Source organism: Melanaphis sacchari, unplaced genomic scaffold (assembly GCF_002803265.2).
Source record: "Melanaphis sacchari strain LSU unplaced genomic scaffold, SCAv2.0 Contig37_pilon_pilon, whole genome shotgun sequence".
Taxonomy (NCBI): domain Eukaryota; kingdom Metazoa; phylum Arthropoda; class Insecta; order Hemiptera; family Aphididae; genus Melanaphis; species Melanaphis sacchari.
The window spans coordinates 87,329-111,068 of NW_020271239.1; the positions used below are offsets into that span (position 1 = coordinate 87,329).

A 23,740-nucleotide genomic window follows, 5' to 3' on the forward strand; every position below is an offset into this window, starting at 1 on the left:
ATAATACTGACACACCAAAATGTGCAAGTCTTAAAGTTCAATATTTCATTCTTTAACGATATTGATCGGTAACGCGATACAGTTTATGTTTTAAACAATTTAAACAAAAAAAATTTAAAGAATTCAAACCAGAAGATCAGAGCTATTTAGATCTCTATCATATGGCAACAAGAATTCTGCGGTCCTCTATAAGTTTGCCAGTAGGCGCATCATAGGTAAATGTAATAAAACACAATAATTGTGTCCGGTATTTCTGCCTATGATTACCATTGTATTATACTATGTGGACTAATTGGTTGTTCTATTGTTATTTAATGAGTTCTTGTCAGCAAAAAGTTCTTATCCGTCCACATTTCTTTCGATTATTGTTATTGGTACGTGACGTCAGCCGTCGTGGAATGCGTACTGGTCTGCTGAAATAATAATAGTATGTATAGTCGGTACACGTATATGATTCGATCTAAAATAAATATGATTTAATTCTGTCAATTCGAATTACAACTATAAAAAATATTAAGCGTTACATTTTTCTTCATAAAACACGTATGGTTTTAAATTGTAATTATGATAATAATATTGTTTATGAATAAGGCCTTAAACTTGAAGGCCTAAAAAAACTAGAAAACTGTATAAATTGATATAACAGTGTTTATTTTTCCGTGAAAATTATTAAAGTAAATTAAAAAACATTGTTTTATATTTAATAATAAAAATTATAAAAATTTATTATACCAAAAAAAAAAAAAAATGTTTTAGATATAGATACTAGATACCTATACTAAAATTTATTTTTTGCGTTTATATTATTATGTACACATATTTTATTGAATAAAATGTAGTTGGTTTTAATACATAGTTAAATTATATTAAGGAGATAATCAAAAGGAGAAATATAAAATGTATTTGGTTATTTCTAGTTTAAAGAAATGTGTATTTGTGCCAAACTCTCCGTTTATATTTTATGCTTATTTAAAATAATTAATGTAATATATTCACATAGGGAGTATAAAAGATTAAAATTTATTATATGATTAAATAATTTCAAGAAATAATTGTAAAACAAAAGGTTCTATAATAATACAAAACAAAAATCGTGCCATTAGATTCTATATTTTACGAATCCAAGTTCTGTTTAGACGAGCTTTTTAGATGATTATTACAGAGAAAAAAAGGTAAAATAATCTTAATCTTAATTGTAACTTAAAATATAATATAAATGTGATCAAAAATAAAACATTCGTTAATAATACAATATACTCGTATATTATAATTTACAATTACCTATCTAACTCGGGAGCTACCTTGTAATAAATCGATAATACTTACAAATTCATATTTGTACCTAATAATTATAGATACCTGTATAATAATATTATGTTTGTATACATATTGTTACTGAAAATTAAAATTAATTTATTCAAAATTAAGACACAAATATCGTTTTTTAAATTTCATATTTTTTTTTTATTTTTGATATCCTTTTACTGTTATATACGTATTATTAACTTGATGATCATACCGAAATATACAGGAAAAAATATCGAATTTAACCGTAAAAAAACGTTTTTATGTAGATTTTGGTAGGAATGATACACATTTTAAATCATTATTATTTCTAGTTACTACTTAAGTGTGACACTATACTTAATTATAGCACTTTCTCAGGCACTGCGTTTGGTACCACTTATTCTGGTTGTATACATTTAAAACTTAAAATTAAAATCGATGTATATATTTTTTTTAAATTTAACGTAAAAATATGGTTCAATCCAACTAAATTTATCATTTAGGAATATATTTATATATATATATATATATATATATGTATAAAAAACTGAATGTAATTAAGATATTTAACGGTGAAAAGATTAAAAGTTAAAAACATGTAAAATGTAAATACTTTTCAAACATAGCCTTTGCTATCGACCCGTAACTTGCATCGCCATAAACGATTAATTGATCTTTCGGCGTACCACAATAACTAAACACGTTTTCCCAATAGTTACTGATTCGATACGGTTTCCGCGTAGTTTAAGTTATGGTTAGGTTACACACGCTGCGCTAAACTATTACACGGGTGTGCGGCATACCAAAATAATGCGTTAGACGAACGTAAAATAATCTGACGCGGATCATTCGAATGATTTCCGTCGTACGATAAACGTGCTTGGGATAAAATAAAAAATAAAAAACGGAGTCGTCTAATATAATCGGCACATTGTTGCGGGATACAGTTTCTAGTCTGGCGGTATAAGGAATAATATAGAGAACGAGACAAAGATGAAGAAGAAGTAAGTAAGTTTAAGAAGGGAAAAAATGAATAACCTGTTATTCGTAGCGCATTTGTACCCCTTGGGCGGTTATTATATCCTCAGCTACGATAGCAGTCGGACGGGAATTATCTCATTTAAAATATCTAAACGTTCCTACCTTTAGATATGATTGAATTGAATTTATAAACGGAACTACTATTTTCATTATTTGGTGTAACAGCATGTTTGACGAAAATATTAATCGACAAATCTACAATTATTACCTATTTACTATCAAATCATATTTTATAATCCACGAAACAGTGGTGCGTATTTTTTCGAATTCTGAATATTATGCAATTTACTTGATGAGCGAATAGAAAAAATACAATATTTTTTTCATAACAACTTAATAGAGTGCCTTTATATTTTTCAAACGGTCTTTAATCATTATCGACGTATACGAAATAAGATGTACTGTGTTCAAATAATAGGAGTTAAAATACGTTTTTGTGAATATTTCGAGAGCCTTTATTATAGGTAGGGCATCAACAAAAATATTGCAAATAAGTTCTGATCTAAGGAATAATATTAAAAAATAATTAATATTTTAATTTATTTTTATTTTATTTTAATTATTTCACTTTCTAATATTTTATTGCTAATCGACAATAAGTTAATAAAACGATTCAGTTATCGAATAAAGTGACTAGTGTTGGATAATTTTGATCGTTAATTTATTATGATTTATTCGTATAATAAAAATTAAAGTTTCTAATAAAAAATAATCCAATTTCCAACCACGTAAATTAAATATTAGGATATTTATTCTTAATAATATATTTTTTCGAAGATACTGATGGTCTAACAACAAACATAAATAACGCAATATTAAATTTTAATTTTAATAAACCTTTTTTTTTTCATGACTTGGAACTTTTTCACGGTCTTTGATGTGCATTAATTATTGAATTTGAAGTAACAGATTATTGCAAAATGAATAAATAAGTTGTAGAGTATAAACATTTGGGTCAATTGAAGTATTTTATCATTTGTATTTCGTGAAGTCTACACACGAAATCCATCGAGTTTTATAGTTTTAGTACTTAATATAATTTATTAGAAATGTAACAGAGCTTTTAGAAAAAACAATAGGATTGTATAGTATATTATATTAAATATTCAAATCTGTTAGATATTTGATCTAGAAATAATTTTATTTGTTGTATGTGTAACTCGTTAATGTTTTCCCTTTTAAAAATTAAACTTGGCATAAAATGGTTAATTAACTTTAAATACAATTTATGAACTTTAGGTTTATGTAATATATTATCAAATATTTACATCATTTTGATCGGCAAAATGCCATCGAAATGTTAAGGTAATCATATTGGATTACGTTAAACAAAATAAAACTAATTATATTGACTTAATTATTTTGGTATTTCATGCTGTATGACTATTAATATTATGAAGTCTTTTGGGACTTATTCAAGGTTCAAGTCAAAATTATTAGTTAATTTTTCAAATTTACAACAACTTATTAAAAGTGTGTCAAATAAAAAGTATATTTTAAAATAATTTTCACCATTGCGTTGCAATATTATATGTATATAAAAAAAAATAATGCCTAGTCAATACTTAAAAAGAAAATTTACAGTAAATTTGAGAAAAATATAAAATTTTGTATAAATCACATTTAAATATAAAATATAATATATTCAAAGTATTAGAGTAAAAAAAAAAATAAAATAAATTGAAAATTGAACAAATGTATTCAAAAATATCTGGTCGGATGTGTATAAGGCCTGTAAGGATGCTTTACATTTTCATCCGTTAATAAATGAAAGGTGCAGGCTTCAAGCTGAAGGTTGCTTACATTTTATCATGAATTATGCATAGGTTTAAATGGAAATAAGGTAAATAAATAATAAATAATTATATGGTTTCTGTAATACATATTAATTTTATAAATCTATAATTATTATAAGTGTTATGTACGGTCTAAACCTTAGGAAAGGAGACTTGAAAACATCTTAGCAGTGATTGGACCTACCCAAGGGCCAAGACTCACTCATCTCTATATATTCATCAATGGCATATACACTATGCTGAGGTACTTATCATTTATTTATTATAGAAAGAAAATGTTTCGAATTTCCTGAAACACATGAGAACAACAATATCACGCACATTCAAGAGATACACGTACATTATAAAAAATTGGTGGTATTAACCAAATCTTGACCTATGTAGTTAGTTGGTTTGTAAGCAATTTTGTATTATATAAACAATTTTAACGAGACTATTTTTATTATACCACAGTCTATTTGCGCACAACTCAATTAGAAATTGTGTATTATTGTAATAAAAAAGAACTGTGTATTAAATTGGTTAATCAATGCTGCGATTGACAAAACTATGTTAAATTTTGCCTGAACACGACCGTCCATACTCTACACAATACATTAGTATTCGCTTAATTTAATTATATTCGAAATCACACGACCAAACATAAACATTTTTGATCCATTATCTATTGATAAAATAAGTGAATAATTTCTCATTTTAAAAATCGATTTCCAAGGGACGATCTATATTTTATACTGATAAAAAAATATGATTGTAACTTATAATATTTTTCTGACAGAGGAAATACTACAAGCGGGCGAAACGTTATGAGTATAAGTACCATTTTACTGTTGTACTGTTGGTATCTATTTATACACGAACATACAAATGTTTCTCACGGTGGTAATCTTATAAGTTAGTTCACATGACTAAAATAGATACTGATGTTAATTGTTAATGAATAATTCAAAATTCAAAATAATTGCATCAATTAAATGTGAAAACAAAAATTTCAATTTTACTAAATATTAGTTAGTTGCTATAGTATATGAAAACTGAAAAAAAAACCCCGTTATAAATCAAATTTCATATTATACTTATCGTATTAAAAGTTAAAAAATTATTGACTGTGACGAACTATTTTCTTATCGTATACATGAATAATAAATATATAATAATAATAGGTATGTAAAGTGTCCCCATTCCGGTTTATCATGTCCTGCAGCGTGCCCATAAGTTATAACCATAATATTAATTGTATATATATTATATGGACATTTCTCAGAAATCGTATTGGGTGAATACATATGTACATACGTCAACGTAATTGCACACATTATAATAGGCGAGTATGTTATTATATGCATATTTTATGTAGGCAGCGTATAAAACAAACGATTGCCAATTGACAAAATAACTGGAACGGTTGTCACTCGTCAAAATATGATAACAACGATAATAGAATTCGAAATTCGTATTAGCAAATTACGTAGGTATTTATCATTTCAATCAGGTGTAAGCTTGCCGAAATCGTATGTAGGCGCGAATTTTGAAATATGTAATTAATGTGATTCGTGAGAGAGGGGAGACTATGTTTTTTTTTTTTTTACAGAAAAACAACGAATATAATTTAAATACATATGTTTGGTATTTGATAATTTTTGGTATCATCACAAATCTGTTAATATAACAGAAATAAATGTATAAGTATCATCTATAAGAGATGTCGGCGTTCTATTCTCTCTCTGACCCACGCACAACCAAGTAATTTTGCGTTCGGCACAGTCAATCTCATATGTTGTAAATTTTAATATCAATATGAATTAACCCATTATCAAACTCAGAGTTAGTATATAATTAATTATAATATATTTTTATACGTTGTATTTTTTATTAAATTTTAATGCATTTGAAATTTATTATCGTGTAAAATATACTATAAAATGTTCACATATTGCAGAATTAAATTGAAATTTCGTAAAAATACTAACGTACAAATACAGATAATATTCATAAAATCATAACTATTGTTTTCTATGTCGCGATGTGTCGAGTAAGAGAAAACAAGTTACATTGATTTCGTCTCGATGAGTTTTATTTTGGTCAGTCTTTAACTTGCATCCATTTTTGCTTTTATATTAAAAATATATTAATGACTTCATTAGATACGTCCTAAAATGATGCAATTCAAAGAAAGAGAAAGTTAAACAGAATTTAAATCCAGATTTTAGTTTTTATTTTCCACATTCTTGCGTTATGACTACAATTACTTGATAAAACTGGAAAGAGCAGATTGCGCTCGGTGAATCCCGGTAAAAAAGTCCGAAGATTGTCGATTATTACAAACCCTAAAGTATACTAGTAATAAATATGGTAAAATTAATCTATATAAATATAAGATCAAATTAAAAATAACAAACATATAATATAATATAAATAATGTATAAGAAATCCAATTGTAGTCCATTTAAGTGATTCATATCAAAATAGAGGTTGTGATTAAGAAATTAGAAAATTAATAATTGTAATGATTTTACATACACAATTATAATCACGATTTGTCAATAATTGTCCATTGAAAATGGCTCTTAAAAATTTGTCTAAAATGTGTGTTTTTTAGTACTATTCAAAATGTAAAATATACATTATACAGATAGTATAATAGATAATTCATTTATAATTTATATCGTTGATGAAAAATTATGTTTTAATATTATTAACTTTTAATTATTTCACGTTATATTGATTATTATTATTAAATCACTAATAAATTAAGACTTTTTTTTTATGAAAAAAATATAGACGAATTTTTTTCCATTTAGTAATTTTATGGTCGGACTTTTTTTTTCTCGGAAAAATTAAATCAGATTAATTTTTTTCTACTCCCATGTACGGTGGTTTATATAATATGACAACATGTACTCCATCGTGAGATTATATTATTATTATAAGAAAATCATAGAATTGTGTTTTAAATACTAATATGTGATATTAATAGAAACTATTAGCATGACGTCGTACCATATTATACTATGTTGTATACAGTATTTTTGCGGCCAGATAAAACATAACTATTATTATTTTAGCGTAGGTAAAATAAGGTAGGCGAATAATTTGCCTATGACTGTTTGTAGCAGTAATCATACACGAAACACCGATTTTTACATTATTTTCGGTTGTTGCTGCATCGCTGCTGCTGCAATGCCATTAGTCACCGGATTCTCTTTGGTAACAATACCGGAACAATACACACATAGCACGTTTTGTATGCACTCATATTATGAACCTAACGAATACGCGTGCGCGAGTCTTTACTGTGCGTCCGATAATAAATTATCATAATTCGTATTACTGGTTGCGTTCCGAAAACCAAATTCGTAATGTGGTATAGTAGTAAGCACCTATCTATACAGTATACGTAATATATATGGCTATATTATATCGAACGTATATAGTAATATCATATTATTATTATTTATTTTTATTAACAGTATATACGCAGATCGTATGTAATGTTATTGTTACGATCATAATTATTATTTTTTGATTGCTTGTCTATCGTCTCGTGACCATGTATAGCTAAATCTCTAAACATCGGACACTCTCGGTCACTATACGGAGGTATACGTTATTCAAAGGATTTTATTACCTAGTAATTTGTTTCTAAAATAATTTCTATTTGGTGGAAACCGTTAAAAAGCAAAATCCAATGTAATTTTTTATAAATAGCATAAGGTATAGGTTATGCACCGTATAGTTGGGTTGAAATTTTAAATCGATCCAACTCTGGTTAAATAGTAAAATGTTCTCAGAATTAAATCAGTCGTGATTTTTTTTTTTTAATATTGTTGGTATTACCAAACCGGCCACATTTTGCAGTATAATATAATATAGTAATATGGATGGAATATAATTGGACCGAAAATAAAGGTATCTCTTGTTATAATATTTACAATGAAAGAGATATTTTTTTCCAAAAATTAATTGCTTAAGATTTCAGTTTTTTTAGTGTTAAATTGTATTGTTATGGAGTTTACACTGAATGTGTTCTAAACAGTAATAATAATAAATAAATAAATATCAACGATCAAGTATAACAAGTCGGACTTGATGTTGTTTGAGGTCTGCTATAACTGAACGTAAAAACAAACGAGTACATTATTAATTGTAGAAGTAAAAACAATAATAATTTACATTTCCACATTTATTCCTGGACCTGTTAGAAACGATGTAAATTGATGTCAGAGTATCGATCATACGGTAACTTGTTGTATTATATGTAATCATAACCTAATGTATGCTAAACAATTTTGTAAAATACATCAAATATTTTAATATACAGATGTCGCGATGACTCATTGTTCTGATATTTAAAAAAAATGTCAAGTATGTTGTAAACGCGTAATTGCATTTTTTTTATGATTTTATGATTTTATTATATTATGAATATTATGCTTGTTATTATTACGTAAAACTTCACTAGTCTTGCGGTGTTCTGTCTTATTTTCTCCCAAACGATTTAAGCCGTTCATTTATCATAACTTCAACCCACGCTTCTGTTTTCTTTTTAACTTGGTTTCATAGATATTATGCTGAACTCAAATTATTCCCCTTTCTTGTCCAGTGATATGTGGCTTGAACAAAGCCTGAATCGTCGCGCACAAAATCGTATTCTCTCATAGATGATATGTATCTACCTAGAGGGTCCGCATTGTTTGTTCTCGGACATATGACCCACAAACTACTCTACGAACATGTAGACAATATATTATTATCCACCTCCTATCGTTTAAACTTTAAGAAACACGAAAAACTTAATTTTTTAAATTTAGATTTGTTATATGGTATGTATTACAAATATTACAATTATTGTAATTACTGTGACATGGAAGAAAATAAACTAATAGTTTTCAAAATATATTAATCTGAAAAACTTTATTGACGACCATAAACGTCGCCATAAAACTACAATCTTAACTCTGAAATCTTTAAATCGCTAGTTTATAATATGTTACTCAATTTAGTTTATTGCATTTTTCAATTTTTTTGTATGGTCTTTTTTTTAAGAAATATATTTTGAATCGATAATAGTTTTATGTAGCATTTAAAAGTCTTGAAAAAAATTCAAATACCTATACTCTGGGTTCTGGCTATCAATATTTTTATTGCAAATATAAATACAATTTTATAGACTGAGATCGGAATAATTGAGATTAACTATAGTTGCTATTGTACAATAATTATTATAAATTAGACATTTTAACTATTTTCATGTCAAATACGGAATGTGTATGTTTAATATAGTTATAATATGTACTAGCTGTTTTCGACGAGCCACTCTCTGCCAAGGCAACAGGTGTAGTGTACGTTTAACGCATGAAAGTTATCAAAGGTGATTACAATATTATAATTAATATTTTATTGTCATTATAAAAACGATTCCAAAATGATTGAATTTCAAGTATTATTATTTCAAAACATGATTTTATTTCATTAAGATGTTATACAAAAAAATTAATTATCTACGTATAATCGTAACAATTACATCAATTTGTCAGTTTCTTACAATTTTTATAAATTATCTGCAGTGCTGTACAGTACTATATGAGATCCCATAAACTGTATTTTTTTCAAATTTTTTATTTCATTTGAGCTTTGGTTTGACAATAAAATTACTTAATAGTATTTCATAATTTATTGTTATATCTGCCGAAGCATCATGGATAGTGTTATATAATTTAATTACAAGTTTAGAAGGAGTATATTTGGAACATTACAACTTTCGATTTTACGTTATGATTTAATTTTTCTGAAATCATGGTTACAACCTCTGCAAGTGACTGAGGCAACGAGTTAAGCATGTTTGCAGGTGATGGATAAACGGATCATCCGGTAGGCTCGGCAGGTATAATATGTAAGGTACGCGTATGGTTTCGTTGTTTTACATGTATTTATAATATACCTTAACGCGGATAATATGTATATTGTACATAGTAAAAAATTACGTGGTACCTGTATATACACAAGCGCGCGCGTTACGCTTTATGCTCCAGATACTAAAGCATCGAATTCTCTACAGTACGTAGTACCTATATATAGATGGTATTTTTTTTTTAACTCACACTAAACCGCCATCGAACCGATTACGATGTCATGCCGCTGCGCCGTTGTTACATTATTATATACATAAGTACCTCCTACTTGCGTTTTTAAATAATTTTTGTATTATTGTTATAATATTATATTATTGGTATTGATATAGGTACTATAATTACATCACTGATTAAATCCGCTACGTGCCTATAATAGTATTCAGTCATAATATCTAGGAACGCGAATCATATAAACATTAATCATATATTACCTATTGGATACTCAGTCTTAAAGAGTGACGAAATATAAGTATATTATACAATACAATATAATATTATTGTAGGCAAAGACTATAAATAGTTGTATTTGTATATGCCTATTTTTATAAAATATCTAATAAGTAATAGAGTGTAGACTATAGAAAGCCATATTTAAACTAACATATCTTCTACTCTTTGCATTCACCCCTGAGTCATATTATAACATAATATAATAATATTTTTTTATTTATTTGTTACCCTTCGACCTAAAAGCGGGGAAATCTACTTATTTTACAAGCTATTTTCTTGGAATTCAAATCAATGAAATTTTTCATACAATTTAAGACTTATTAGAACTAATACACCTATCTATACTTACCTAAATATTAATTATATCTATTGGCTATTGTATATTTTTTATTGGTCTATAAAATCGAGTTTGATTGTAAAACAAAAAAATTCATTTGGATTAGGTCAAGTACAGTGTTGACACTTATATTATAATTCAAAATACCAGTGAATTTGTGTTATTAAGCGCATAATAATAAAATTAATTATAATTTAAAACCATTTTTATGTTAAGCGTCAATCGCCGAACCACTTTACTTTTAAATGAAAATAAAATATCTCGACATTATAATATATTTATATATAATATACGTATACGTAATATTATATTATGTTTTACAAATATTTTATCATAAAGGTATTGAAGACATGATTTGATAGCTAAAATGTTTTTAAATGGTGTTTAAAAAAAATATATATTTTAAAAAACATTTTGGTTTTTGAAGTTTTTGAAATGTTGAAGGTTATCAGTAGTATTGAGTATGATTTTTAGCTTAAATGAAGCTTTATAATGAATTTGACTGTATAAATTGTTGGTAGGTATAGAAAAAAAAAAACTTTACATTGAGATTCGACTTCATCAGTTAAAAGATATTCGTTAATATTAGTGTTATTAATTGTACAATTTTTTAGTAAGGTTTTATATTTCTATAGTGTATATAAGATTAATATATAATTTAAATGGACAACAAACTTTGGATAATTACATATTGTAATAGTATAGGTATAAAAATTTAAACATATCAAATAAATGAAGTTGTTTAGTGAAACCAATAAAAATGTTTTACTTTTTATGAGTTATGAGGTGTTGATCTAGAGAACGACGGTAATACCTCTATGTGTTAAAATATATCATTATCTAACAGTCTTATAGCAATTCAACTCACGCGGTATCTATCACATAAAATACGAAAATAAAAATAAAAATGTATTAATTATATTATATCTAGGTACATGTATTACTGTTTTTATTTTTTTTTTAAATCAATATTGGACTTTGTAAATATAATTATTAACAGTTATTTTTGTTTCTATAATATAGCACGCATGTTAAAATTATTTCGTCTAGTCGTTAATCAAATGCCGACAATTTTTTTAATTTAAAATAATATTGTTTTACCTCTGTCGATATTTATATACTTTTAGTTTTTACGTACAATAAATAATATTGCTTACATCAATAATTCATTACGGGCGATGCGGTACAACGAATACCGACTATTATAAAAGTACATCAAAGAAAATGACTTTCGATATTGCATTATTGTCATATTTTATGTTTAAAACACGAATATTATTTATCACTGTCCGCTCAATTAACTATTGCATGCCGAATATGGTCGGTTACGGAATTACCAAGAATGCGTGTGTCTGCCGTATAACACAATATTATTATAAAAAAAAATATATCATATTATTAACTATTGCTGTTAAAATATATTTTATGGTATTAAACCGTGATTATGTGTTTGGCATATTTTGTTTTATATGCGTTTATCGCTACGTTAAAAAGAAATAACGTTTGTCGTTTAATATTGACTCGTGTGCATTTTTACACCGAATATTATTATTTTTTATTTCTTTAACCATAGAGTCATTTAATGTTGATTTTAATAACGTTTTATTATTATGTGCCGTGAGTCTTAAACGGAGAATTCAATTTTTCCGACGATTTAATAACATTTTAAACATAATTTAATAGCAAATAAAATTATGCATTACACAACAATTTATAGATGATTATTGTTTATTTCATTAACTTATAACTTAAAATTTTTTTATTGTCAATGGTAAATTTATTATCGTAAAATTATATATTAACGTTGAAGTGTTTCTACGATTGTTACATTATAATTATTTTAGTATGATAAGGCGAATCTAAATGTCGGATTATGATTTTTTCTAAAGCGATTATGTTAAATTCGAAAAACATCAACGATTCTTACTTATTTAAAAACTTTCCAATATCTAAAATTTAGTTATTTTCGAACAAATTGTAGAAGATGTACTACAATTATTAACAATAATACATTTATTTAATTTTTTTTTTTAAGACTAATGTATAAATTTAATTCTGATAATTTTCCGGAATTTTTCACCAGATAACTATTACATTTTTGAAATCCGATGCAGTAAACAATGGCTATTAATCCATAATAATAAAAAAATTACTTTTGTAATTTAAAAAAAAATATTGTTAATTTAATAATTAAATATTATTCATGAAATGTGTGATCATTAAATTAATATTTTAATTAAAAATTATAACTTAAAACATTTTTGATAATAATATTTATTGTTATTTAATATATAAATAATATTATTATTATGTTATGTTTAAAAAAGTACTTTATTATATGTTGAAACAATTATTATTTTATACAATGAAATATTTTCTTCGTATTTCAATAATATTAAATTATAATTATTTTTCAGATTCTTCCGATATTGTTGATTGCAAATTGAAATTGATTTTGGGATTAATATGGACGTTGATTTTACATTACTCTATATCGATGCCAATGTGGGATGGCGAATTTGGTGGCGAGCAAGTACCAAACGAAAAAGGACCGACACCGAAACAAAGGTAATAAACGGTGTAATATTATTGACTTGTAACTAGAGTAGGTCTGTGCGTTTATAAAAAAATAATTAATCTTTTCTTCAACACATATCTTTCTTATTATTGTTGAACAAAGTTTAAATTGCGTGTATTATGTATTGGGAAACATTTAATTTTATTTTCTTTGTAGTTTTGATTTATGAATGTAAATATTTGTTAATTTTTATGGTATTTTATTTCGTTTTTATTAATTCTCGTTTATGTTATATACTTTAAAAACTGAACAAAAATAAGGTTGTGTTGAGATGAAAGGAACAGAAATATAAAAACATTTATATAATGCATATTATATTATGCCTCAACTGTTACAGAGTTAAGGGTGCAGACGGTGTGGAATGTTAAGTAGGTAGGTAGTGTTCAGATATCAGGCGAATGAGAACGCGCACATTCGAAGGGTGTTGTATTGAGCATACGATGAAAGGATTAAAACATTGTTGTCTGCGTTGACTAAACAAATATAAACTGAAACCCTGTTATCGTCTGTAGACACTTTAAACGTTAAAATACTCTGAACGAAATAAAACGAATAAAAAAAAAAATTAACTGATTTAATGCGTTTTCCGTGTAAGATGTACCTGGGGCATTGTAATATCTGGGATACTGTAGCTACGATTAAATCTAACACAGGATTCAAAATATAATATTCGAATACCGACGGATTGACGGATTTTCTTTTTCGGGTTTAATTGTAGACGTAAAAAAAAAATATTAAAATATTAAAATATTCTTCTCGTTTAGATTGCTGAACTGGATCCAAAGTAAGGTACCCGATATACCAATTTCGAATTTCACTACAGATTGGAATGATGGAAAGGCCGTCGGTGCTTTGGTCGACGCCGTCGCTCCAGGTAAATATGATAATTGATAAGACAACGTCGTTGTTTTACGAGCAAAACGTCCAATGGCCTTTCAAATTTTAATTATTATTATAAATATTTAGGCTTGTGTCCGGACTGGCAGGATTGGAAATCCAATAACGCACTTAAGAATGCATCGGAAGCTATGGGCTTGGCTGACGATTGGCTCAACATAAAACAAGTAATTGTCACTGTGGTATTTGAATTAAGTTTCAACAATTATTAATAAACTATGTTTGCAGCTCATTAAACCTGAAGAATTGGTCAGTCCCAACATGGACGAACAATCCATGATGACCTATCTATCTCAGTATCCAAACGCCAAGTTGAAACAAGGAGCACCGATTAGATCGAAAACCAACCCAAGCCGGTATAAAAATATTATTGTATTTAATTTCGATTAGGCAAAACGGCGTATCTATAGCTTAACTATTCTGACTATTCTGAATGTATAACCAATATTATCTTTCATTTCGTGTTTAGCGTTCGCGTTTATGGTCCCGGAATCGAACCCTCTGGGCCAGTTGTAGGAGCCAAAACGAATTTCACTGTCGAAACGTTTTCCGCTGGCAAAGGCACAGTTAACGTGACTGTAGAAAATCCCAAAGGCAAAGCTGAACCGGTAAGCATTTTATTTGAAAAATGTGATTTTTCATATTTGAATATGTTTTCAATTTTAAGGTTGATTTGGTTTTCAACAATGACCGAAGTCAAACTTACACAGCTACATACAAGCCGGTCGTCGAAGGACCACACAAAGTACATGTGAACTTTTCTGGCGTTCCGACTCCAAAATCTCCGTATCACGTTAACGTGGATGCATCGGCTGGCGATCCAAACAAAGTTAATGTCTTCGGACCTGGTATACAGCCCGAAGGTGTGTTCACGAGCAGACCTACTTATTTCGAAATACATACAAAAGGTATATATACTTATTTTTTATTATTTATTACGAGATTGTTAAAATCTGAACATTGTGTTTTTTTCTAAGATGCCGGAAAAGGTGTTCCTGAGGTAATAATTCTCGATCCTGCTGGCCGAGAAAACACGATACCGGTGAAACTCAAGAAAGAACCTAATGGAGTATATATATGCGATTACACACCGGTCGTCCAGGGAGTGCACTCTGTTAATGTTTTCTTCGCAAATCAACCTGTGCCGCTGAGCCCATTCGCTGTCGGCGTATCGAATGGTAAGAAATAACACAATAAGGAATAGTATAATTTTTCAATTTAATTCAAATATGTGTGTGATTTTTTTTATATAGCATCGGATGCTAAACGCGTAAGGGCCTTTGGACGTGGTATACAACCACATGGTCTCAGAGTCCAAGATGAAGCTAAATTCAAAATTGTCACAGACGGAGCAGGCGAAGAAGTTCCCGAAGTGAACGTAATCGGACCGGGTAAAATCCTTACCAATGTTTATATTAAGATAATTTATAATTTTTGGTAAATTTCACATTACCCTCTGAATATAAGATTAATGCAGATTTCTTGTTAATAATCAACCAGAAAATAAATCTTAGTAATCATTAGCACTCAGGTTTTTGCAAAATAAATAATTAAAAAGCATTAATTGACAACCAATTTACAAAATATAAAAATATACCGCAAAAAAAAAAAAAAAAAGTAATAACATAGCTTTGCTGTACTTATACTAAGTGTTGCACAAATCTATTCATTAAAAAACACTATAAAGTGTTAATTTTTGAGATTATCAATCATCGAATACGAAAAACGATCTGAGCAAAAAAAATGTTGTCCATGTATATTATTGATAATATTATGAATATTATAATTTTTTTTACTAAAAGTAATACAATAGATTTTATTATTAATAATATGATTCAATATTGCCGAAAACTATACATTTTTTATTTTGTTAATTTTTAATTATTATCATATTAGTATATGTTTACATAATTGTTATTAACTTTTAAATTAAAACTGACTTGTTTTAGAACAAAAATAGGTTCATAGTTGCATGACATTTATCTTCGTTTAATTATTTAATTTCGTACGAATTTTAACTTAAAATATTAAAAAAAAAAAAACTGTGTTATTATAATATTTATTAGTCACTGCATAAAATACTTATGAAAAATCTCATATCCTTATCTATGAAAATTAAACATTTAATACATTCTTAATTACAAAATTATTTGCAAATGTTGTGATTTTGACTAATTTCATCAATAGGTATTTTAAGTTCAATTTATTTATAAATAAAAACCGTGTCAATATATCTTTAATATTTTTAAATGTCAATAATAACAATTTATAAAAAAAACCTTATATTAACTTTCCAAGCACTTTAATCAATTAATTAATTATTTTATTAAAATTTATGATTAAAAATTGACTGTTTCAAACGTTTATAAATAGCTCAAAAGAACCTTATATTTATAGACAATTTTATCGACCTTGGAAAATTCTAATATAAACATTTTATGAAAATTGTAGTATCAAAAATGATTCATTTTTGAGCTACATCAAAAAAATAAATCGGTTTTGTTTAAAAATTTCAATTTTTTCATTGGGTTATTTTGAAAATTATTGATAATTTTTTATTTTAGAGACCGACATGAAAGTTTTGAAAAATTTTTACTGTCATAAATATTAATAATAGACATAAAATAAAAACACACATAATTTTAAAATCAATACATTTTTCCGTTCAAAATCTAAAATAGGTAAAATTTCGTAAAAACTGTATAAAAATAACAAAAAAAAAAAATTATAAAAAAAAATGTTAATAAAGTTTACCTTATTGTAAACAGAATGATACGAAATGCATTATAGGATATAAGAATTATTCTTCTGTTACACTCTCTGCCAAAAAAACATTTAGTATAAAACTTAATTATCAGTAAGAAAATATAATATGTTGTATCTATATTACATGGATAATCACTACTATAGCTATTGGTAGTCAGTAGTTCAAAAAAGATAATTTATTATAGTAAAAGATCTTTTAATAATAGAATAATGTGAACAAAAATAATCAAAATCATTTTGTTTTTGAATTTAACGTGGGAGTGTTTATTTTGCAGTACGGATATTTCTAGTAACATACATAAACAATATTTATTTATTTTTTTGGTTCTTATTATTATTATAATAAATTTGAACAGAGAGATTATAATTAATATATAAAATAATTAATTTATGCGTAGGCGGAGTCAAAGAACCTGTAAACATGAAAAAACTCGACGCACATACTTATGAAGCAACATACTATCCAAGGAAAGTTGGACGGCATGTGGTGATGGTGACCTTTGGAGGAGTGGAAATTCCAAAAGCACCGTTTGAAGTACACGTCAAGCCATTTAAAGAGACTTTGATTCGTGCTTATGGTCCTGGACTTACTGGTGGTGTAGTTTCGCATCCAGCGATGTTTACGGTTGAAACTAACGGAGAAACTGGTTCACTAGGCAAGTAAAAAACAATAAAGTTGCTATTGCACAGAGGTGGTGCATGAAATTTTTACAGAAAAAGTTTGGAACATGATTTTAAAAGACATATAAGAATCAGCTAACATTCTATATTACATTTAATAATACTATCCACGAGAATACCTATAACCCGTCAATTTAATTTTCAAAAATTGTATTTTCATTTTTGCATTTCTGTGATTATTTTAATTTAATATTTATAATATTTATGATATCAATTAAAATTAAAAAATGTAATGATCGTTAAAGATTTATCAAATATGAAAACGTAAAATGTATATTAACAACAAACCGGAATCACGGTTTTTATATAAGAAAAATAATCGTTTGTAAAATCTCAAGTACAAGTTTATGATAACTACATCAAATTTTCAGAGACTTGCCATCAAGCAATGTTATAATATCTTCTTTAAACAATTGAGTATTTTGTGGATGTTAAATAAAATTGGCATTACAATTTATAATTAGCAAATAATCATATTATTTTTTCGGTGCTCCACTGATTATTTCTATAAAAACCTTGCTACCCATCACAAATCTACGCAATATTATTGAATAAAATGCGATAAAAAGAACACGAAATAAATTCTATAATGGAATTGGGTATTAGTCATAAGTAGTTAGTGATTTCAGTTTATTTCTTTTTATAAAATGTCTCATTTTTAATTTGATGTGTGTACTTATCTATTTTTTTTTTTAACTTGCTATTTCTGAGACTATTGTTGGAACATTACTTGTTAGTTATTAATGGGTTAAACACTTAAACTTGAATTTGCTATTTCCCAATTAATGTATAATAATAAAATATCGACTGTCATTATGTACTTGAAATTGAAATATTGTTGTTCGAATAAATAAAAAACAACGAATAGACTTTGATCCAATGTGTAACATCAATGTTATTAAATATTATTAACACACTAAGTTGTAACAATTTATTACTGACATATTATTATCTATACATTTTTTATGAAAACCGTCGCTTTTACAGGATTCAGTATTGAAGGACCATCAAAAGCAAAAATCGATTGTCAGGACAACGGCGACGGATCAGCGGATGTCAGGTACTACCCGATGGCGCCAGGAGAATATGCTGTGCATATATTATGCGATAACGAAGACATACCGAAGTCGCCATACATCGCGAATGTCGTACCTAGTACGGATTTCTATCCCGACAAAGTAAGGCAACAATAGTTTTAATTGAGAATTATTATGTTATTACAAATCTCTAACGTTTTGGTAATGTGTATAGGTGAATTGTTACGGTAGTGGACTGCAACCGAACGGTGTCATACAAGGAAAGCCAGCTGAATTTGTCGTGGACACAAAAAAAGCTGGGGTAGCTCCACTCGACGTAAAGGTAACTAACTCTAAAAGAAGAAAAAAATACCTTTTCTATACAATCATATTTTAATATTTAAATATGTTACGAGTATACAACGAGTACCACGAAAGTCAGTCGCGTTGATGATTTTATTTAACTTTTCTAACTTGGTTTATAGCTATAATACACATATTCACCCATACACACTTGAAAAATTTTTCATCCACAATATTTATATTGCTACCTGTTAGAAAGGATTATGTATTAAATTATAAATAAAACGAAGTTAGTTTATTTATGTTTTAAAATTAACTTATAAATTATTTTTATTTTTTTTAAATTAAAGTTGATTAAACCTATTAACTTACTACCACCAAGATACCAAGTCTTATTCCAAGGAGTTTTCCTCATTATATAATTATAAATATATTATATAATTTATAACAAAACAAATAATTATTGTTTTGCAATATTCTAAATTTCTAAGATGTAATTGAATAACATTTTATTAAATGTTTTCTGATATCAAATCAAAATAATTGGTTTAATTAAATTATTCATATTTCATATTCAATTTTTTTTAATTAGGTTAAAAAAAAAAAAAAAAAACTGTTAGTTACTTTTATTTGGATTTCTGTTGAATAATAATATTAATATTATATTATACATTAGTTAAAATAGATCATATTTTATTACAACAATATTATAGGTAATACACTCGTCAACTAAACATTTAAAATTTTATAGTAGGTACCTAACTTCAATATGAGTTTTATTGCTTGTTAGAATAAGGTTTAATATTACATAATAATTTTTTTTAAACTTAACTCGTTATGTAAACAAAACTATATTTTGAATTTTTATTTCTTGTTTATACATATATATTAGATAGGTACATATTTATATTGTATTATTTATTTCTTTTGTAATGCAATAGTATAAAAATAAGACTGGAACTACCAATAATTTTTAATAACATAGTGAGCGTACACTCAGTTGTATAGGTCAATGAACAGAATTTGAAATCATTTAAACACAGTTTAGTGAAATATTCTAAGTTTAAATTCTTAGTCCAAATGACAATAAAACATATTTTATATTAACGTAATAGCTAAATAGATATTGTTACAAACTTTGTGATACTTTGCGTCTGACAAATGCCTGTGGGTTTTAGGAATAGCTATTTTATCAGAGTAAGCATATTTCCATTATAATTTACATAAAATGACCATAAATAACCTACGTGCTATTAATGTTCTGACGAAAACAAACAATTCTAGCTTACATTAAATTATGCGTATAACGATGTCAACAAATATAATTATTATTTATCATCGCACCTTATACTTGAGAGCTGCAGACATTTGTTTAGGCCTACGGTCCCTTTCATATTATTATTTATTTATGTTTTTACTACAGGGTTGCTACATACATAAATACTTACAAACATATACATATGTTATGTCTATAAGTTATCACAGCTCGTTACAATAGTAATCACCATAAAACTATTAAAATATAATCTATAAAAATATTTATAATCATAATTAAAAAGTAAAAATAGTTAATATTTTGTTCGATACAATAATTTTATACTTCAATTTTAAAGGTCATCGATTCAAATGGCAACTTTGTTGAACCCGTTTTGAAAGACAATAGAGACGGTACATTTTCTTGCAAATATGTTCCGAAAGCGATCGGTAAACATACGCTACAGGTAAATCATAACAATAACAAACCCTTCCGAAACATTTATGTTTAAGGTATTAATACTCGTGAAAAAAGAACTCTATCGCTCATGTTTTATGTTGTTTCTATACAGGTCAGTTACGGAGGTGTTGCCGTACCACAAAGTCCATTCCGCGTTTTCGTGTCACAGCCATTGAACGCGAACAAAGTACAAATATTTGGACCCGGTATCGAATCCGGTGTCAAGACCAATAAACCCAATCATTTCACAATCGATTGTTCCGATGCTGGAATCGGTAAATTTGTTTACATATCATAAAATATATATTATTATTTTATATAATGCGCGATCGAATTTTATTTGGGACTTTGAATCTTCACTCTTCATTTGGTTTTAATGACGTGATCCATATAAAATATTATTAAACATTACCCAGTAGGTGTCTTAAACATTTCGTTCAAAATGTTTTTTTGTACGGACTAAAATCAAATTAACTAATTCATATCGTGATTTTTAAATGTTTACTTGTAACTTAACGGATGAAGTAGATAATATTATTATTCATTAAGAATTAGGTCGTAAAAAACAATTTCTTAATAACGATACAATCAATGTGATTCATTTATCAAAACGTTTGGGTTATTTAAAAAAAATAACATTGTTTAATGAATAAAAATATTTTATAGGTATTTTAATGTATAGTTATAGTTTAATAAAAGAAACTTAAAATAGTAAAAAAAAAAAAAAAAAACATTCTGCTGATAAATATTAATGAAAATTACTAAAGCCCTACAGATTCTCGTGTAACATAATTGTAAAATAATATAATATATTATGTTTAATTTTTAAATTGAAAGTAACGATTATACAACACCGTGAGAATTAGTATCTATTGTTATACCACTTTGGATCAGAAAATATGCATAATAATATTTGAGATTCTAGAGCCAAGTAGGATGGCATTTGTTATCCTCGGAATGTTATGGAGCAGTTGTGATGCAGTTTTAGATGACTAAAAATAATATAAAAAAAAACATTAATTTTGTTCACGCATAATTTATTATACGCTTACGTCAAGGTCGACGATCCTGGCTGGTAAAACATTTTTCACATTAATCTCTTACAAAATCTATTTTTATAAATAATTAAAAATACGATCCAATAAATTGTGTGAATATAAGCGTCGAGAAAATTTCCAACGTAGCAACTGAATTTATTATAATTTATAACAATGGTGTCAGGGTTAAAGTACATTTGAATATGATTTAATTTGTTCTTATGATTATTGAACCAATGCAAGTTTTGCACCTGCTGATAATATATTTTAATGGAACTACGAAAATGCATCTACCTAACAATATTCATCGATTGTAAAATCTAAACTAAAAACCCATAATGAGAACATCCTACCCATATTTTACACTAAAATAATATGGTAAATGCAAATTATAATTGATGTGAGTTTATTGGTTTCTTAGGCGAGTTAAATGTAAATCTGGTCAACGAAAAAGGAGTCAACGTGCCATTGCAGGTCAACGACAACGAAGACGGTTCGTTCCTTATTGACTACGTTCCGACCACTTCAGGTGTTCATAATTTGAATTGTACTTATGGCGGAGTCAAAGTGCCTAATTGTCCGATCAAGATTGTTGTACAATCTCCGGTGGATTTGTCTAAAGTCAAAGTGGATGGTCTCGAAACGCGTAAGTTATTTCAAAAATTATTAAACTCTCTCATCGTATAATAATTTTATAATAATATATTATTTTGAGATATTTATCCACGAATTTGTTTAAAATCTGCAGTATGAACTATATAGCATTTATTATTCAATGATTTCTATAGAAATATGTATTTACTTACATCTGTTATTTTACTATACTAATAATATTGTCGATTCGGTGCTATTATCTATGTCCACGCGTAACAGAAAAAAAATACAGAAACACAAAGTTGAGTAAAAACTAAGAAAAAAAACAAATTTGTTTAAATTTTTTTTTAGAATTAATTAAGATAATTTTGATATACCGGTTTTTTAATCATTCACCAATCATTATTATTTTAAAGAATATTGTGGTTAACTTTACAATCAAATGATATATCCTATTCAATAACACTACCGAAGCGTTATTGTAGTTTTTCTTTTGCACCTTTTTTAGTTAAATCATTTTTAATTTACGTACAAAGCATATAATTGATAATCTTTACACATTTTCTCATCGTTTACGAGTATGTAATACGAAAACGCTATATTCTATAGGTTTTCTCAACAAATATAAGTTGTATACTTTTAATTATTTTAGTATACACATCGGGAATTGAGTCATATATTTGCTTGTATTAAAACTATAAATACAATCAGTAGGTATTAAATAATGACACGCGAATGTCGCGGGGTAAACAAATATTGAAAGTTAATATCATATTATAACTTTTAAAAGTTAAAAAAATTATTTTGTCTCTATCCATCAACGACTCGTGTTCATCTAAATCATACACGTACCTACTACAAGCTTAAATTACAAAGTCGGAAACTGAAAAATTTGAAAGTTAGAGTTAAGTTACTTTTTTTCGTGATACGATTATTTAATTTTATGTACGCATTGAGTTCATTTATTTTTTAATACAAGCCCACATATATTGTACTACATTTAAAATATACCTTATTTCGTACAAATTAATGAACGAAAAACAACTATCACAAAAGAGGTGTTATTTTCACGTGTTGTGTAAATACTAAATTGTGTATCGAGTAAGAGTGGACTGCACTGCTTCTGGATTTCAATCGGTATTAGAACAAACAAACGTCTAAAATGTCGACCCTGCCCAATCACGAACGGCACTCGAACAATCTCACAAGAATAAAACCATATCACGTAACCCACCCCAGTTTGGGCGGAAATCTAACAAAACGGTCTGTAACTCGTTGAGCTAATCATTACTGTTATTATTATTGCTGTTACTGTTATCCGTCTTCGGCGG

At 27.0% G+C, this 23,740-nt stretch overlaps 1 protein-coding gene across 2 annotated transcripts in view; it reads left to right on the plus strand.

Annotated features, from left to right (window-relative positions):
- The window catches only part of LOC112597111 (filamin-A), a 112,005-nt gene that overhangs the window by 41,800 nt on the left and 46,465 nt on the right, over positions 1-23,740 (plus strand). For both annotated transcript variants that reach the window (XM_025343034.1, XM_025343035.1), the window contains 14 exons: positions 13,241-13,391; positions 14,166-14,275; positions 14,368-14,465; positions 14,527-14,654; positions 14,768-14,906; positions 14,966-15,206; positions 15,276-15,476; positions 15,552-15,689; positions 17,463-17,720; positions 18,733-18,923; positions 18,997-19,104; positions 20,678-20,785; positions 20,891-21,053; positions 22,237-22,461. In XM_025343034.1, the coding sequence (XP_025198819.1) occupies positions 13,241-13,391; positions 14,166-14,275; positions 14,368-14,465; positions 14,527-14,654; positions 14,768-14,906; positions 14,966-15,206; positions 15,276-15,476; positions 15,552-15,689; positions 17,463-17,720; positions 18,733-18,923; positions 18,997-19,104; positions 20,678-20,785; positions 20,891-21,053; positions 22,237-22,461 (2,259 nt within the window). The remainder of the gene's footprint in view (positions 1-13,240; positions 13,392-14,165; positions 14,276-14,367; positions 14,466-14,526; positions 14,655-14,767; positions 14,907-14,965; positions 15,207-15,275; positions 15,477-15,551; positions 15,690-17,462; positions 17,721-18,732; positions 18,924-18,996; positions 19,105-20,677; positions 20,786-20,890; positions 21,054-22,236; positions 22,462-23,740) is intronic.